At 39.5% G+C, this 20,359-nt stretch overlaps 1 protein-coding gene across 2 annotated transcripts in view; it reads right to left on the reverse strand.

The window, feature by feature from the left end:
• The window catches only part of tws (protein phosphatase 2 regulatory subunit tws), a 533,883-nt gene that overhangs the window by 490,639 nt on the left and 22,885 nt on the right, over positions 1–20,359 (reverse strand). For both annotated transcript variants that reach the window (XM_090373490.1, XM_090373489.1), the window contains exon 2: positions 13,038–13,103. In XM_090373490.1, coding sequence (XP_090229616.1) covers positions 13,038–13,100 — 63 coding nt within the window. In that variant the 5' untranslated portion in view covers positions 13,101–13,103. The remainder of the gene's footprint in view (positions 1–13,037; positions 13,104–20,359) is intronic.

Genomic DNA, 20,359 nt, shown 5'->3' on the forward strand with positions numbered 1-20,359 from the left:
TTTATTAGAGGAATATAGATGTGAAGAGAAAGCTGTTTGTCGTTCTCTCAAGTATAATGGGCATTCAATGATAAAGTGGTTTACTGTGAGTCGAGTTCGACAGTTGCTGCATAGTGGAGGGTCATCCTGAGTGAGTAAATAACTATGAGTTAGGTGAGTATGTCCTATTTGCATTCTGGCAAGTACTACTTCTTCCTTTCTATTACCTCTTAGGCTTGATAGCCACTGCTTATTATCATTTTTAATCTGGAAGAGTTTATTGCTTTTTTGCTCCTGCCAAATGGATAGCCATTTTTTTCTAACAGTGCCTGTGTATGATGTGTTTGAAATCTGTGTAAGGTATCTGGATGTCTGATGTTATGTGACTGGCCATCTGGCAGCAAAGTCCACTTGTTCATTTCCTATGATTCCAGAATGCCGAGGTATCCAACAGAAAATTATTTGCCTGTTTGCAAGAAGCTGCACTAACTTGATTCGAATTTGTTGTAGTAATGGATGACTGGAAGTAAGTTTACACTGAAGAGCAGATACAGCGCTTAAGGAATCGGTGTAGATGATGGTTTGAGGATATAATGACTGTTTTACATTCTCTAGAGCAAGTGTTGGCAACCTGTGACCCATCTGATAATTTCAGGTGACCCACTTGAGTTCCGCAAATAAAGTATAATATATAAAAATAAATTATAAAACATAAACATGAAACAAACACTTTGAGAAAATATAAATAATAAGATTAACATTTTGGTTTGATTACAAAGTTGCAGAAATGAATACAGGTGGAATACAGCAACATTGTCCGAACGGATCTCATCATTACTCGACGAGCGTTTATTCACTCCCATTGGTCGCCTGGGCGCTCTGACTGCGTGCCACCTGCAGCCGACCAATAGGAACCCTGCCCACCTTCTGATCACGCATCTACTCTTGTTTACGTTTACTTCATCTTTAACGTGAATAAACAGTAGTTCAGTTTAGAAGCGCGTGTGTGTGTGGTATGGGTGGTTAATGGCGCGCAAGCTGCTGTGGCTATATTGCGCCTATTCATAGGAATGTTCAAAAAATACAAATAAATAAATATTTAATGTGAAGACAGTTCAATCTCATTTCATGTCAGAAACTAATCATAGTCGTTCATACATTCCTATTTGTTTCAAATAACAGAAAAGTTCATTAATATTTGCATTTTCACCAATAATATCATTTAATGTTATCCGCTCTCGGAGATTTGCCAGAAAATGAAATGTTGAAGTTTGATGTTGTTGATAATGTGGACAATCAATCAAAATATGTTTGACGGTTAGATGTTCAGAGCACTGTGAACACTGAGGGGGATCATCGCCTGTGAGTAGATGGAGGTGTGTTAGATGGGTATGTCCTATTCTAATCCGTGTGAGTACCACTTCTTCTCGCCGTAATGTCTGAATGCATGAGTGCCAAAATTTTGGGCCCTGTTTCAACTGGAAAAGTTTGTTATTTGTTTTTTTATGCCATAGCTCTGTCCATTGTGCATGGTATGCTGTTTGAATTATAATATTATAATCATAAACTGGAATAAAGACAGAGGTTAAGTCTAATGTTGACGGATTTTTAGCAGAAATATCAGCCAGCTCGTTCCCTTTGATGCCTGAATGTGCTGGAATCCAGCAAAAGTTACTGGATTCCAGCACATTCAAGCATCATTGCTGACGTTCTTTAATTTTTAACAGCAAATTCTTGATTTGATTTAATACAGGGTGATCCTTATGAGAGAGATTCTGCATTGCTCTAATTGAGCTGAGAGAGTCGGTGTAAATTAAATATTTTGCAGATGGGTGAAGAGTCAAATTTTCAAGAGCTAATTGTATTGCATATAATTCCGCTGAAAAGCTGCTGTACTCAGGTGGAAGAGAGGCTGATATGATAGCAGAGGGAAACACTGCTGCTGCTCCAACGGTTGAATGAGATTTGGAACCATCAGTATATATCGGTAAGAAGTCAAAATAGTTTTGAATATGGCTAGCATGGAGTTGTTGCACATTCAGAGTCGGTAAGCGATTCTTTCCCCATTGGAGAAAATAATTATCGTAGGCTGGTTGAGGAAATGGAATCCATGGTGGGTGAGAATAATTCTTTCTGTGCGGCCTACTCTGGAGAGGAACATTCCAATTTTGTGCTATTTCAAGGAGCCGTAGGCCTGCTGGTCGTATTTTATTTGGTTTATTTCTATAGAGATTATGAAATGGTGGATTAAAGAGATATGGTTGGATGGGGTGCGGAGAACAGTTTCGTATTCTGACTGCATATTTAAGTAGTAACATTTTTCTGCGGAGGTACAGAGGGGCTCATGGGCTTCAATATATAGACTATAGGTTGGTGATGTCCTATAAGCACCAAGAGCAATCCTCAGTGCATTATGTTGTACAGGATCGAGCCAGCGCACTACACTCTTTCGGTCAGAATCATAAAGTGGGGCACCGTAATCCAACCGAGATCTAATCAGTGCTCTGTATAAGAGCAGCAAAGTTGTACGATCTGCTCCCCAAGACTGGGCAGATAGAGCTCTTAGCATGTTCAGCTTTTTCAGACAGGTAGTACGTATTACTTTAATGTGCTCAAAGAAATTTAACTTGCTATCTAATATTAATCCCAAGAATCTAATATTGTTGGCAATCAGGATGGTGGAATTTGATATCCAAAGTTCAGGGTCTATATGTAATTTACGTTGATTGCAAAAGTGGATTGCAACTGTTTTCTGATGCCGATATCCATTGAAATCAGCCCATTTTTGAATTTTATTGAGGGACATTTGCAATTGCCGTTCAATAGATTTCATGCTCTGAGAATGGCAAGAAATGGATAGATCAATAAGCTTCTACAGTATTTGGAAGTTCTTTTGAAATAGAATCAATTCCAAGGGCAAATAGGGTTGCCCTCAAAACCGACCCCTGTGGTACTCCTTCTTCCTGCAAGAATGTAGAAGAAAGGGAGTTTTGGTATCGAACCTGGAAAGAACGGCTCTGGAGGAAGTTCCTAATAAATATGGGCAGGTTGCCTCGTAGACCAAGATTATGTAGATCAGTGAGAATGCCATACCGCCAGGTAGTATCGAATGCCTTTTCTATATCAATGGAGACCATGACAAGGTGTTCGTTTTTCACAAAGGCATTGCGAATTTCAGATTCGACCTTGATCATCACATCTAGAGAGGATCTATTTTTGCGAAAGCCATGTTGACAATTACTCAGTAGATGTTCAGTTTCAATGATACAGCTGAGTCGACTGTGGATCATTTTTTCAAGAATTTTACCAAGGCAACTTGACAGAGAGATTGGCCTGTAACTATTAGGATTGGAAAGATCTTTTCCAGTTTCAAAAAGGGCAAAACTGTAGCATGGTGCCAAGAGGTTGGATAAATATTTTCCAGGAAGATCCGGTTAAAGAAGACTAGCAGCATTTGTAAGTTTTGCACATCGAGATGCTGCAGCATGACATAGGGGACCATCTGGCCCAGCTGCACTGTTTCGTGTTGTTCTGATGGCTTGTAACAGTTCACAATATTCAAGAGGCTGATTATACAGAAGTGATAGTGAGGTTTTAAAGTTGATGGGCCTCTGTTCGGTGGAGGTCTTAATTTTTTGGAATTTCGGAGTGTAATTTGATGCAGCAGAGACTTCGGCAAAAGTTTTACCCAAGGCATTCGCTATATCTAGATGACCAGAGAGTTCTTGCCCATTGTATGAAAGAATTGGGGAAGGGATGTTTGGAAACTTCCCAGAAAGCTGTCTAATTTTCTTCCATATTAATCTGGAGTCGGTATTTCTAATGATAGTACATGCAAACCGAGTCCAAGAATCTTTCTTGGCTTGCCTGTGAATGAACCGCGCTTTTGCCCTTAGCTTCTTGTAGCTAATTAAATTAGCTGTCGTTGGAAATCGACGGAATAAATTGAATGCTTTATTTTTTTTCCTTCTTTGCTTTCGTGCACTCTTCGTTCCACCAATAGTTGAAGTGCCGTCGGGTTGGGGGGTTTGATAATGGAATTGAGTATTTTGCTGCAACTAAAAGACAGGATGTGATATAATCAGTTACTTTATCTATAGGTTGTAGCTGAACAGTTTCTTTGTCCAGAATGATTGCTGATTGAAATTTGGCCCATTTGGCTTTAGAAAATTTCCATTTTCTGCAGGGTTGGTCTAATGGTGATTGTGTAGTGAGCAGGTTACAGACAATTGGAAAATGGTCACTTCCCATTGGATCATCCATAGCGGACCAATGAATGACTGGAAACAGTATCGGAGAACAAATCGAGAGGTCGATTGCAGAAGTCTGTCCAGTAGGTAATTGTATGTGGGTGTGTGTACCACTATTAAGAATGGTAAGGTTCTATTTATCTAGCAGAGTTTCAATGAGTCGGCCCTGTCTATCTAATTTAGAGGATCCCCATAAAGGGTGGTGGATATTGAAATCCCCTAGCAAGCAGATTGGGGAAGGTAGCTGTATTAAAAGTTCTTCGTTATCTTTATAAGAGCAGGTATTGTTTGGCGGGAGATAGACCGAGACTAGCGTAAACGCAATCTGAGTAATCAGACACACAGCAGCGGCTTCAATTTGGGTTTGAAGAATAATTTGGCTAGCAGGGATCTTTGAGTTAATCAAAATAGCTACACCACCACGAGCAGAGTCGGACGTATTCCGATCTCTTCGATAGATTGAGTAGTTTTTTATAGAAACAGAAATTTGAGCAGTTAAATAGGTTTCCTGCAGACAGAAACCCACTGGAGAGTAGCGTCTAATTAAGTACTGAATGTCGTCGATGTTGCCGCGAAAGCCTCTACAATTCCACTTTAAAATATAAGGCATTATTTGAGTTTCGAAGAAGCTGTACCTGATGTGGCTGTCTTGTGGCGTTCTGGCTTTGGTTTATTTCTCTTTGGAAAGGTGGGGCGACCTGTGTCCATATCTTCTTCTTCTGCAAATATTTCAAGAATTGGATCTTCCTGTTTGGATGAGTACTCTTGATCCATCGATGTGTCCTGTATAATCTGTTTTGAAGTTGAACTAGCATTATTTGGAGTAGTAGTAGTCACTGGCGAATGAGAAGATTTTGCTGGAATCATAAGAGGCGTATTACTTGCTTGGTCTGAGTGCTTCAGGATATTGGACTGCTGCTGAGAAAGGACAGCTCCAGCCCAATCGGAGATTGATATGTTGGATGGAACAGCAACATCAGTTTGTGTGGCTATTGTTTGATATTTTTTTGCAATACTGGCATATGTACAGTTAGGTATACTGGGTGCAATTAATTTTCTTGCTTCCTGATAACTAACTTTGTTTTCGACTTTATATTTTACAATTTTTTTCTCCATTTTCCACTTCTCACATGTTTTAGAGTAAGCAGGATGGTTTCCCTTGCAATTAGGACAAGTTATTTCTTTTGCTGAACAGTCATTTTGACTGTGATCAGAAGATCCACAGTTGGGACAAGCTGGGTTCCCTCTGCATGCCGTCTGAGAATGGCCATACTTTTAGCATTTATAGCATCTCAACGGATTAGGAATATAAGGACGAATGCGACAATTTAGATATCCTGCTTTTACTGATGAGGGTAGATTTGGACTGCTAAAGGTGAGAATGATATTTCTGGTGGGTGTGAGTATATTGTCCCTTTTAGTCATAATTCTTTTGACAGCAATTACATTTTGTTCATTTAGCTCTTCTTTAATTTCTTCTTCTGTCACATTCAAAAGGTCCCAACTAGATATAACACCCTTAGATGTATTTAGGGTTGCATGAGGAGTTACCTTTACTGGAATTTTCGCAAAGTTTGTTATTTTCAAGAGTTTTTCAGAATGCCTGCAGTTGACAGTTTCTATTATTAAGTCCCCTGATTGCAATCTCTTAACCGTCTTGGGAGAGACCCTGCAATACTTTCCAAGTGTTTTTGGATTAGAAAGGGGGATAGCTTACTAAGAGGCTGTTCTGATAATGAATGCATTATTAAAAATGCAGGAAACTCTGTCGCAGAGGAAATGGTTTTTAACCTCTCTGCTTGTGAAGAGTCATGTTTGTGTTCTGTTTCTAGCCGACTGCTTGTCGGTTCTAAAGAAGGAAACATATTTTGTTCCATCTTGGCTCCTTTTAGCCCTTGGCAGATGAACTTTTCTGCCAAGGTTACCGGCCCCGCCACGGGGAGGCAGGAGCAGCGCCTGGAGTGACCAAGCGAAATTAGTAGGAGTTAGTCTATTAAATATGAAAAATAAAGAAAGGTTACTTTCTTTCCTTGCTCTCTACCAGTACTTTTGATAAAAGAGCTACTAAATAAAAGGATTTCTCAACAAGAGGAACGTAAAAGAGAACGCAGAATTCACCTATGAAAAAGTCACAGTGAAAGCACAAAGAGAAATCGCTCAGTCAATCGCTTGGCACCCGGGGCCTAGTTCAGAAGCGCGAGAACAGTTACCTAAGCGAAATAATTATTATTTTTATTACCATGGACAAACAAACAGCAAAAAAGAGATTATTTCAAGATGTGTGGACTGAAAAGTATGGATATTGAGCGACACTTTTCTTCAAAACATAAAGATGTGAGTGAAATGCCAAATGATGAAAAATATGAATACATTGCTAAACATGTATTAAATTATGGAAAACAAAATAAATTTTTCAAGAGATTTGTTACCAGCCACAATTACGCTACATCTGCCAGCTTTGTTGCAGCTCTTAGTATTGGTACCAACGGAAATTCGTTTAGAGACGGCGAATTTTTGAAAAACGCATTCATAAATTGTTCTGAACACTTATTCAATGACTTCGCAAATAAAAAACAAATAATTGAGAGAATTAAAGAAATGCCATTGTCAGCGTCGCATTGAAAATATGGCAAAAAATATTGACGCACAGGTCAAAAATGATTTATCTAGTGACGTAATTAGCATTGCACTCGATGAAAGTACCGATGTAAATAGTATGGCTAGGCTGGCAATTATTATTAGATTTGCATCAATAAATAATTCGAACGTCAATGAAAAACTATGCGTTCTTGCTTCAATGAATGACACGACCAAAGGCATTGATATTTTGCATCAAGTACAAGAGTTTACAAAATTCAAAAATGGGAAAATATTGGATTTAAAAAGTAAATTGTTTTCCATAACAACTGATGGTGCACCAGCTATGAGAGGAAAAAATGTTGGATTTGTGAAACTAATCGAAAATGAACTTGGCCGCCCACTTTTATCGTTCCATTGTATCATACATGAAGAAAATTTATTTGCAAAGGCATCTACACAACAACTTAAGGATGTAATGGAAAAGGTTGTTAAGATCGTAAACATAATAGTAGCACGATCTGCATTAACACAAAGGCGCTTCAAAGCTTTTTTGGAGGAAACTGAATCGAAATATGGAGATATGCTGTTACATGCTGAAGTACAATGGTTAAGTCGAGGCAAAGTTCTTAATAGATTTGTAGGGTGCTTTGAGGACATAGAAATATTTCTTTATGAAATCGGTGAAAATGATCTCGAACTCAATGATAAACAATGGTTTTTAAGACTTTTGTTCTGAACAGACATAATGAACCATTATAATGATTTCAACTTACGACTCCAAGGAAATAACCACACAATTTTGAAAATGTACGAGGAATCAAAGGGTTTTTGTTTGAAATTAATATTATTTGAAACTGACATAAAAACTAAAATATTTCTTTTCTTTCCCTTACTAAAAAGCCAATATGAGAAAGAAAATATCGATGAAAGCAATCTAAATATGTTCGAAAGTTGTATTTTGAACATTAAAAGTGAATTTGAAAGTAGATTTCAAAGTTTTAAGAAGCACGGCAAAATGTTTACATTTATAATACAGTCCGAGGAAATAGAGGAAAGTGTTTTAGATTTACAGTATTTTGAATATCTTAAAATTGACAATTTAAGTTTAGAAATGATTGATTTTAAAAGTTCAACATTGTGGATGGACAAATTCAAGACACTGCGGAAAGATTTAGAAAACACGGAAGATAATCATCTTCTCATGATATCATTGTGTTGGGCATCACTTCCTATGAAGTGTTCATCTTTGAAAAAATTGGCTTTGCCATTTTGTCCGCGTTCAGTTCTACTTATAAATGTGAGCAAATATTTTCACACATGAAATTTATTTTAAGTAAGAACAGGAGCAGATTAACTACCGAAAATTCAGACGCTTTTATTCGTCTTAAGGTGACTAAGTAGGAATCAGACTTGACTAAATTGACGTCACAAATTCAGCATCAGGGGAGCCATTGATAACGGAGAGAACACTTATAAATAAAGTTCATAAATTATTAATGAACTAAAACTTGACAATTATATTTTTTATAATAATTAGAATTATAATTTTGTTTTTTTTTTTATGTTTAGTTTAAAAAGAGTTTAAAAGCATATTGTAATAGTTTTCTCAATAAAATTTATCTTATTAAAGTTGATAGCCTAATGGTTAGCCTAAATAAGTTTAAGGCTCAGCTGGACAGGTATTTTGAACGAACAGAGGGGTGAAGTGGAAGGGGTTATTTTTTATTTATTTATTTATTTTTATTTTTTTGGCTGATGCTGCATAAGCTTGCTTTCTTGCATCAAATGCCTCTACTAATGCTAATGCTATTATTCACTAACGGACTGTTTTAAAATGAAAATACCCATTGACCCGAACCGTCTTCTTAATAGTCACATTTTGGTTGATTTTGACCCCACAGCCAAAAAAGGTTGCCAACATCTGCTCTAGAACCATTAGGATACAGTTCTGCAGTGTAAGTGCAGCACTCCAAAGGAAGCTGCTGGGATATTATAATGTTTGGTAGAACTGCAGCTGCACCAACTTTACTATCTATCTTGGAACCATCAGTGTAAATTTGGGTAAAACTAGAGAATTGAAAAGAGTGAGTAGGTCATGGATTTGCTGAATACTGAAATTTGGAAGTGCATTCTTTCCCCACTGTTGGAAATGTTGGTCAATATTGGCCAAGGATATTTGCCGTGGTGGTGTAGTCATGGTAATATCTAGAATTATGTTATTCATACATAGTTCCCAGCACATAGCTAATTTTGTTGTTGTGGGGGTTTCATGGTGCATAAGCTACTTTGGCTATAATGCGCCTATTCATTTATAATAGAAAGGAAATGAGAAAGTATCGTACCATCTGAAAAGTCCTTCAAGCCAGCGTAAAGCGCTTAGTCTAGCAGAGCTATACTAAGTGCTTTACGCTTAGTATAGTTCCACCATATACACTACAGAACCGTAGTCTAGACGTGACCGTATTAGCGCATGGCATAACTGTAATAGTGTGTATTGGTCAGCTCCCCATGTTGTGCCTGATAGAACTCTTAAGGTGTTTAGCTTTTTAAGACAGGTAATCCTGAGTGTTTTTATATGTTCCAGGAAGGTTTGTTTTTGGTCAAAAATCACACCAAGAAAGTGGACACTAGGTACCACTGGTATGATTTGATTTTCTAGTCGAAGTTCTGGGTGTGGATATAGGTTACGCTTCCTGCAAAAGTGTATACCGACAGTCTTCTGGGTTGAGAGGTGAAAACCATTGTTTTGGGCCCATTTTGCTCTTTTGATGAACACATTACAGCTGTCTCTCTACCATTCGCATATTAGGCGAATTGGTCATATTAGTCATGGCATACAGGGTAGTGGATATTGTTTGCGGCAGGTCCAGTGTTATTGAATTCGTTTTTATATTAAAGAGGGTAGCACTTAGCACTGATCCTTGTGGTACCTATTCTTCCTGTATGAACTTTGAAGATAAGTGGTTGTGAAATCGAACTTGAAATGAGCGGTGTTGTAGGAAGTTTCTTATAAACTGTGGTAAGTATCCGCATAATCCCAGATCGTATAGATTTCGCATTACACCATATCTCCAAGCAGTATCAAATGCTTTTTCAATGTTAAATAGGACCATTGCAAAGAACATCTTGCATACGAAGGCATCACGGATGTTTATTTCTGTCTTAATCAAAAGGTCAAGAGTGGATCTGCCTTCACAAAAGCCACACTGCACTGGATTCATAAGGTTATTTCGAGCTATAAACCAGGATAGTCAGGCATTGATCATTTTTTCCATGACCTTGCATACACAAGGTGTCTCAAAAATATTGGTACAAACGTTTAGGGGAGGTAGGTAGCATTTAAAGGAAAGTAAATTGCATAGGAACCCATAACCGGAAACGTCACAGGAAAGTAGTAGCAGAGGCACAAGAAGCAGAAATGATACAAGACAGTAATTAGTGGCAAACATTTATTTGACATAATATTAACAATGGAGTACGAGATGGATGCATTTCATGATGTTACAACAGATACTCGAAGGTTCCACCATGAGACGCGATGCATGCGTGACACTGATGCAGCATGGATTGGCAGACAGGGTCGAACACACCTGGAGTTTCTTTGACAGTAGCAGCAGCGCAGACGAGTCTCGCCACGAGCTCCATTTCCGTCTCCACAGGCGATTCATACACGATAAATTTGAGGGCTCCCCACAGAAAGAAATCAAGGCTTGATTTCTTTCTGTGGGGCCAATCCACCGACACCCAAAATGCCTGTTCAAATGGTCATGAACACACCTTCCATAATGGGCAGGCGCCCTGTCATGTTGAAACAAAATGTTGCATCACACATTTGCTGGAACATCGTCAAGTAACCTTGGTAGAACTTGTTCGAGAAAGATCCGATATTTAGCGGAGTTCATGCGGGATGGTAACAGGTATGGGCCGACTAAGCAGTCACCGACCATACTTGCCCCCACATTTATTGCGAAGTGACGTTGTGCCACAATGGGGCACACACCGTGTGGGTTGCCGTGAGCCCACACATGAGCATTGTGCTGATTGAATAAGCCTTATCCGTGAACAAAACATAGGCTGGAAAATTCAAGTCTTGAACACTTTCTTGGAGAAACCACTGCGCAAAAGCCACACGTGCAGGATGATCTTGGGGAAGCAGTAACTGAACCCTTTGGAGATGAAAGGGGTGTAAGGAATCGTCATGCCAGACACGCTGTACACTACAACGAGACACTCCTAAGGCAGAGGCAACGGCATGTGTGCTGCTAGTAGGATTATCCTGGACGGCATTCAACATACTTTCATCCATGGCGGGAGTTCGCGTCAAACATGGTCTGCCCGCACTACTCCTGTTACCTCTAAATGACCCATAATCGCACAAATTTTGATGTACACGCACAAACAAACGATGGTCCGGTAGATGTCTGTCTGGGAAGCGTTCTCCATAAATTCGTTGAGCGGCTTGTCCATTGCCCTCTGCTAATCCATACACTAGGTGCATGTCTGCCAGCTCACAGTTCGTATATCGATGCATGCTCTTCGTGCGGCGACTACTGCTTGAATGAGTAAACCAGAAATTTTCCCTCTCACAAACTGATGAACAGCACCGTCTACCGACTTACGGTGACGTTGTACTCACCATGTTGCACTCACCCTGTACAGCTGGTGAGTGCAATAGGTCAATAATGCTGTGGATTTGTAGGATCTTTTCCAGGTTTTGGAAATGCCAAAACATAAGCATGCCGCCATTTGTCAGGGAGAGTGTTTTCTTTGAATATTCTGTTGTAGAGCAGTAATAGTGTCTTGAGTGCGGGTTCAGTAAGTTTTGCTATCACGATGTAATGTATTCCATCTGGCCCTGTTGCACTGAGTTTAGTGGAGGCTAGAGCATGACATTGTAATTCTGACATTGTAAAAGGGAGATTGTATGCAGCACTGGATGTTGATTCAAAATTAATTGAGTGTTTTTCAGTTTGTGCTTTGTGTGTCTGGAATTGTGGCAAGTATGATGTCACAGCTGAGATTTCCATGAAAGATCTACCTATAGCGTTTGCAATCTCCTCTGGTTTTGTAATATCAGAGCCATTTACATTGAGCATGGGACAGTTGACACTTGGATGTTTTGTGTACATATGCTGTATTTTGGCCCAAATTGTTTGGGTTTTTGTCATTTTTCGTGTTATCCATAATCCACAAGATTTGGGTTTCCAGTTATCCATAATTCACAAGATTTGGAAATGGATGGGTGGCTTCCTTTGCAGTTTGGGCAAACTAGGGTTGTGACTGCAATCTGCTTGAATATGCTCTATATGTCCCATCTCCAGAACTGCAGATGGGACAGATGGCATCACCTTGACATGCTTGCTAGGCATGACAATATTTCTGACATTTCAAGCAATGAACAGGATTTAGAATGTAAGGTTGAATTCTACACTGTAAATAGTAATTTTAATTGTGGATGGTAAGTCTGGAGTACTGAATGTTGAAATGATGGATCTAGTTGGAACGAGATTTCCATCTTTTTTAGTCATTACCTGTTCTGCATTCATTACTTTTTTTTTAATGCTGAGTTCCAAAAGTAGTTTCTCTTCAGAGACTGTAAGTAGATCCCATTCACTAATGACACACTGTTCAATTAATTAAAGGTACATGGGGAGCAATGGACACCAGCAGCCCACCAAATGTTTTGTCTTTAACAGCCACTCAGAATGTTTTGAGGTGGCTATTTCTGAATCAAGAACAGTGATAACTTGTTAGTTGAATAGTGAACCCAACAGGTTGGTTGGATAGTGATATGTTGCGTTCACTGTCCAACCAACACCCACAGGTTGGTTGGCTGGTGCAAACGTATCACCAGGAAGTAAGGTAGGTTGTGGCTCTCAGCTTCTCTTCAAAGTATTTTAGGTTGAATAGAATTAGTGTCATCATAAGGTTCTAAAGATGGAAAATTACTTGAGTCCGTGATGGCGCCTTTCGGCCCTGTTGGGGGGGGGGTATCTTTACCGCCCAGCTTACTAGCCTTGCCACACGGAGGAAATTCTGTTCTCATATATTCCATTCTCATAATTAAATTATTAACCCCACTCCCAAAGTGAAGAAATTTAACACATATGCACAATACAAAACTACTACTCAACTGTTCATTCCAAATGTATATTAGTAGTCCCGCATGATAATTATTTTTTGTAAAACTAGCAAAATACTACCAAGAAAAATAATTCTGATGCTCACCTTCTGTAATCTCATCGTCCAGAGTGCCCTTGACTTGAGAAAAACACCACTGGATCTCTCCATTTCCTGAAATAATATATTATAAATGTCAACTCGTATTTTGAAAAAATAAAAATACTATTTGTCTTTTATAAGCATATATATATATATAGAAACTCGCATTTATACAAATTCAGAATTCCCACTAATCTCTCAATGAATTTTGAGCAGAGGCCTCATTGCATAGGAGCTATAAAACAACTACAGCATATAGCCTCAGTCTGTAGCAGTTGAGCTGATGAGGGCCTAAAAAAGTAGATATATTATGGGCAATGGCATAATTTTAAATACAGTTAAGACACTCACTTTAATGGATCTTAATTAAATGACAGCATCCTGCAAACTAGGCTTTCTGACCATATTCCAGTGGTATAGCTGCCTTGGTGTGATGGTGTTTTAGCATCAATTAAAATAGTTTGCTGTAAGGGAGCCAGGATTTTCCTCACCATCTCATGCTACCAGCCTGTTGAGTTATATTTTAGTGATTTTGGTGACCATGTGCATTTCTTTGAATTTAATAAATTTAAGAGACCTTAGCAGACAGTTCTTACCACTACACAGGGTATCTCAAACATATTGGTACAAACGTTTAAGGGAGGTAGGTAACATCTAAAGGAATGTGAATCGCATAGGAAGCCATAACCGGAATTGTCACCGTAAGTCGGTACACGGCGTTGTTCATCAGTTCGCGAGAGGGAAAATTTCTGGTTTACTCATTCAAGCAGTAGTCGCCGCACGAAGAGCATGTTGATACACAAACTGTGAACTGGCAGACATGCACCTAGTGTATGGATTAGCAGATGGCCCACACGGTGTGCGCCCCCATGCGGCACAACATCGCTTCACAATAAATGTGTGGTCAGGAATAGTCTGTGACTGCTTAGTCGGCCCATACCTGTTACCATCCCGCATGAACTCTGCTAAATATCTGATCTTTCTTGAACAAGTTCTACCATGGTTACTTGATGTTCCAGCAAATGTGAGACGCAACATTTGGTTTCAACATGACGGGGCACCTGCCCATTATGGAAGATGTGTTCGTGACCATTTGAACAGGCGTTTTGGGCGTCAATGGATTGGCTGGGGGTGGACCCGTTGCCTGGCCCCCCAAGCTCGCCTGATTTATCAAGCGTTGATTTCTTTCTGTGGGGGGGCCCTCAAATCTATCGTGTATGAATCGCCTGTGGAGACGGAAATAGATCTCGTGGCAAGACTCGTCTGCACTGCTGCTACTGTCAAAGAAACTCTAGGTGTGTTCGACCGTGTCCGCCAATCCATGCTCCGTCGGTGTCACGCATGCATCGCGTCTCATGGTGGTGGAACCTTCGAGCATCTGTTGTAACATCATGAAATGCATCCATTGTTAATATTAAGTCAAATGTTTGCCACTAATTACTGCCTTGTGTCATTTCTGCTTCTTGTGCCTCTGCTACTACTTTCTCGTGACGTTTCCAATTATGGGTTCCTATGCGATTCACATTTCTTTAGATGTTACCTACTTCCCCTAAACGTTCATACCAATATATTTTGAGACACCCTGTATAGTTTGTTAAAGTGAAATTTTTACTGTAAATATCAATACATTTCTCCACTGCAGCAGTATGTTTTATTTAAAAGGAATGGTGCAATACAGAAGCAATTCATGAAATGTCCTCCCAAAACATGAGATCAATACACTTAGCAACAAAGTTTATTGAGTACTAGGGCTATGCTCTACTTGTACAATTCAAAGACTAATTCAAAATGACTGTATCAATATTCGCAAAACTTGCTTCTGCAAGAGAAACAGGTTAGTTAAAGAGCATTTCACACTCGTTAGCAAATAGTAACACAGGTAACCCTCATATAACACGGTAGTTAGGTTCCTATAAAATCTCGTGTAGTGTGAAACTGTGTTATACAGGACTAAGAACCAATACAAAAGGGAGGGGGGGTTACATTCTAACCATGTTATTTGGTTTTATAAGAAGAAGATGAATCCGTCTGCTTTTTATGCGTGGGTTGTTTGTAACGGTCGGATTTAGATTTTTCTTTTCTGGGAAAATTAGGACGTCCTGAATCATTTTTATCCTCCATATCTCCATCTGCATGCAATTCAAGAAAATCTTCTTGGTTGGGCATATCATCAGTATCCATGCTTGTTGGTTGTTTCACCTCCACAGGATCTGATTTATGCAATTTTTCTGCCATTGTACTGTGGGTTACATTTTGAGTTGGAACTGTGAGTGGCGTATTATTACTTTGGTCCACTAACTGTGATTCAGATGTAGGTTGAGTTGATAGTACTGATCGAGCCCAGTCGGCGATCAATTTGTCGGGAGAGACTGACACTTCTGTCTGACATGCTACTGATTTGAAACTATGGGTAGCCGAAGCGTAAGTGGTTTTTGGAATACTTAATTTTACTTGTCTTCTAGCTTCTTGAAAAGATACTTTATTTTCAGTCTTGTATTTCTGTATTTTTTTTCCTAACTTCCAGAGATTGCAATCTTTGAGTAAGCTGGATGATTGCCCTTCCAATTAGGACACTGTGGAGTTTGGGCCTTGCATTCAGATTGAGTATGAGTTTTGCAACCGCAGTTTGGACATGTTGCATCTCCACGACATGCTGTCTGGGAGTGGCCAAATTTCTGACATTTGTAGCATCTCAGAGGGTTTGGGATAAAGGGCCGAACACGACAGTTTAAATAGCCTGCTTTCACTGAGGATGCCAGATTCGTTGAACTAAAGGTTAAAATTATGCTACGTGTTGGGACTAAGGTGCCGTCTTTTCGTATCATAATTCTCTTGGCCTGAGTGACATTTTGATCCTTTAGTTCCTGGATTATTTCTTCCTCGGAAACGTTCAATAGGTCCCATTCACTGATCACTCCCTTGGAAGAATTCAGGGTGTTATGTGGAGTGACTTGAATTGGAATTCCACTTAAAGATGTAAGTTTTAACAGGAGGTCGGAGTGTCTTGGGTGAGAGGTCTCTATTAGCAAGTCACTGGACTGAAGACGTTTCACCATTTTTGGAGATGCTGCTGCATTTACAAGGCATCGTTGTATGATGAAAGGAGAGAGCTTGCTGACAGGTTGTGAAGACAGAGAATGGATGATCAGGAAAGCTGGAGGTTCCTGTTTGTTTGCATCCTTTTTTAGTCTTTTCGACAATGAGAAGTCATGATCAGTTTTGTGGTTGTCATGTTGAGAGCTCTTTGGCTCTAATCGTGGGAAATCATAAGTGTCCATGTTTACTCCTTTTAGCCCTGGGAGAAGGTCTTTCTTCTCCCAGATTACTGGCCCTGCCACGTGGAGGCAGGAGCAGTGCCACCAGTGACCAAGCGGTTATTAAGGTTAGTAGAGTGAGAGTATTTAATATAAATACTAAAAAAGAAAGGTAGATTCCCTTTCTGGATTCTTACATAAGACTTTTTAAGTTGTTGTTGTTGTTGTTGTGATGGGGGTTTAATGGCGCACGAGCTGCTGGGGTTATAGTGCGCCTATTCATAGGAAAATGATAAAATTCAAATTTCAGATAGAATCAATTTATGATTTATTACAGTGATGTTTTAGAATTTATCATACAATCCAATTTTTTTCAAAAACGAGAAGAATTCGTTGATGTTTGCATCGTCACCTATAATATTTTTTAATGTCTTCGGTTCCGGAAGATTTTTAGGGAAAGGAGGATGGATATTCTGTCCTGATCGTAGTGAGGGCAGTCAATGAGAATGTGTTTGACTGATAAGTGCGAGGAACAGTGTGGACAATGAGGAGGATCCTCTCCTGTAAGTAGGTTGTTGTTGTTATGGGCGTTTAATGGCGCATAAGCTACTATGGCTATAATGCGCCTATTCAATTTTTATATAGGGAAATCAAAAAAATTTTTTTTATAAAATCAGAAAAGATTAAAAAGTCCAATCTGCTTCAGAAAGTTGAAAAATTCGAAAATATTTGCCTTGTCACCAATGAGATTCTCTAAAGTTATTGGTTTATTAAGATTTACCAGTGATAGCAGGGTTGATGCTCTGTCTTGTCTATAGTAGGGGCAGTCAATGAGTATGTGTTTAACAGTCAGATTTATATAGCAATGTGGACACTGTGGTGGATCGTCTCCTCTAAGTAAATAAAGATGGGTTAGATAGGTATGACCTATTCTTGCCCTTGATAGGACTACTTCTTCTCGTCTTGATGTACGGATACTGGAGCACCAATTTTTTGGATCGTGTTTAAATTGAAAGAATTTATTATTTGTTTGAGAGTGCCAGATTGTTGTCCATTCTGACAAGCATGCAGCTTGAATAGCTACTGCAAAGTCTGATGGCGGAACAGGGATATTAGTTAAGTCAAAGCTAGTTGGATTTTTTGCGGCTTTGTCAGCCAGTTCATTGCCCAAAATACCAGAATGTGCTGGAATCCAACAGAAGATGACCTGTTGATGGCGTTCTTCAACTGTAAGTAGGTGAAGGTGTGTCAGATATGTATGTCCTATCCGCGCTCGTGCAAGCACTACTTCTTCTCTGCGTACTGTTTTGGTGCTAGAGCGCCAAAGTTGTGGATCCTGTTTCAACTGATAAAGTTTATTATTGCTTTGGGTGTGCCATAGCTCTTTCCACAGTGCAAGACATGTTGCTTGTATGATATTATTATAGTCATAGATTGGAATAGGAGCAAGGGTTAAATCATAAGTTGATGGATTTTTGGCAGTTTTGTCAGCCAGTTCATTCCCTTTTATCCCGGAATGGGCTGGGATCCAACAAAAGGTCACTGATTGATGACGTTCTTCAATTTTTAATAAGAGGCTTCTGATTTGGTTTAAAATAGGATGAACCTTGTAAGAAAAGTTTTGTATTGCTGTAATTGAGCTTAGAGAGTCAGTGTATACAATATATTTTAGAGATGGGTAGCGATTCAGGTTTTCTAAAGCTAACTTTATTGCATGAAGTTCTGCAGAGAAGCTGCTATACTCAGGTGGAAGGGAAGCAGAAATGATTGTAGAGGAAAATACTGCTGCTGCTCCAACGGCTGAATGTGATTTGGAGCCATCAGTATATATTGGCAATAAATTAGCATATTTCTGAATATGGCTTGCATGGAGTTGTTTCACGTTGAGTGACGGTAGAAGATTCTTTCCCCATTTTTGAAGATAAGTATCACAAGTTAATTGTGGAGGAGGTGTCCAAGGTGGGTGAGAGCATTTCACTACATCTAGCCTGTTGACATTAGGAATATTCCAATTCTGTGTTACTTCAATTAGGCGTAAGCCTGCCGGTCTTATTTTACTGGGTTTATTTCTATAAAGGTTTTGCAGTGGTGGATTAAAGAGATATGGCCCAATAGAATGCTGACAGCAACTTTGTATTCGGGCTGCATACTTAAGAAGTAGTGCTTTCCTGCGGAGACAAAGAGGGGGCTCATGTGCTTCAATATATAAACTTTGGGTAGGGGATGTCCTGAATGCACCAAGGGCAATCCGCAGTGCACTATGCTGTATAGGGTCCAACCAGCGTAGTGTACTCTTTCGGGCAGAATCGTAGATTGGAGCACCATAATCCAAACGGGATCTGATCAATGCTCTATATAGCAGAAGCAAAGATGTACGGTCTGCTCCCCAAGACATTGCAGATAAAGCTCTGAGTATGTTCAGTTTTTTGAGGCAGGAAGTACGCCGCGATTTAATGTGCTCAAAGAAATTTAATTTTCTGTCAAGGATTAATCCCAAGAATCTAATATTGTTGGTCACTGGAATGGTAAAATTTGACATCTGAAGTTCAGGATCTGTATGCATTTTTCGTTGATTACAAAAGTGGACTGCAACAGTTTTCTGCTGAGATAGACGATAGCCATTGAGTCCTGCCCACCTTTGGACCTTATTCAAGGATAACTGGAGTTGCCGCTCAATGGATCTCATATTCTGAGAATGGCAAGAAATGGAGAGATCATCCGCATAAAGATAGGTCTCAACTGTATTTGGAAGTTCCTTTGTGATAGAATCAATTTTAAGGGCAAAGAGGGTTGCACTCAATACTGAACCTTGTGGCACTCCCTCTTCCTGTAAGAATGTCATACAAAGCGAGTTGTGGTATCGAACTTGGAACGAACGAGTCTGGAGAAAGTTCCTGATGAAAATAGGAAGGTTGCCTCGTAGACCAAGGGCATGGAGGTCGCTGAGAATGCCATGACGCCAGGTAGTGTCAAATGCCTTCTCTATGTCTATGGACACCAAAACGAGATATTCATTTTTTACGAAGGCATTGCGAATTGCAGACTCTGCCTTGATCATGAGATCTAAGGAGGACCTGTTCTTACGAAAGCCATGCTGATTATTACTCATTAGATGTTGTGCTTCGATGGCCCACGCAAGTCGATTATGAATAATTTTTTCAAGTAATTTTCCGAGGCAACTGGAGAGGGAAATTGGTCGGTAATTGTATGGAATTGTAGGGTCTTTTCCAGGTTTCAAAAAGGCAAGGACTGTGGCATGATGCCAAGAGCTGAGATAAATGTTTTCCATAAATATTCTGTTATAGTAGACCAGTAGTATTTGTAAATTTTTGTCACCAAGGTTTTGTAGCATGATATATGATATTCCATCTGGCCCAGCGGCACCGTTGTGTCTTGTTTTCATGGCATGTAGAAGTTCATGATATTGAAGAGGCTGGTTATACGGAAGGAAAACTGAGGTTCGAAAGTTTATTTTCTTTATTTTCTGAAAATCCGCTGAATAATTTGAGGCCGCTGAAACTTCAGCAAAGGTTTTACCCAAAGCATTTGCTATGTCCTCAGGAGCAGAGAGTTCCTGCCCATTCCATGAAAGAATTGGTGAAGGGGTTGTAGGGAATTTTCCAGAAATCTGTCTGATTTTCTTACAAATTAACCTGGAATTAGTGTTTCTGTTTATGGTAGAGGCGAAAAGAATCCAAGAATTCTTCTTGGCTTGCCTTTGAATGAGACGTGCTTTCGCTCTTAGCTTCTTGTAATTGATAAGATTAGCCGTGGTTGGTGATCTACGAAATAGATTCCATGCTTTATTTTTTAACTTCTTTGCTTTTGTGCAGTCTTCATTCCACCAATAGTTAAGGTGCCGTCTGGACCGAGGATTCGACAATGGAATTGAATACTTCGCTGCAGATAGCAGGTGTGAAGTGACATAATCTGTGGCTTCATCTATGGACTTTGTACGTATAAATTGCTCATCCAGGGTGACTAAAGATTGAAATTTGACCCAGTTGGCTTGAGAGAACTTCCATTTCCTGCAGGGTTTGACTAATGGTGGTTGTGCAGTGAGCAGATCACAAA

This window comes from Mastigoproctus giganteus, chromosome 5 (assembly GCF_048544385.1).
Source record: "Mastigoproctus giganteus isolate SK-2022 chromosome 5, ASM4854438v1, whole genome shotgun sequence".
NCBI lineage: Eukaryota > Metazoa > Arthropoda > Arachnida > Uropygi > Thelyphonidae > Mastigoproctus > Mastigoproctus giganteus.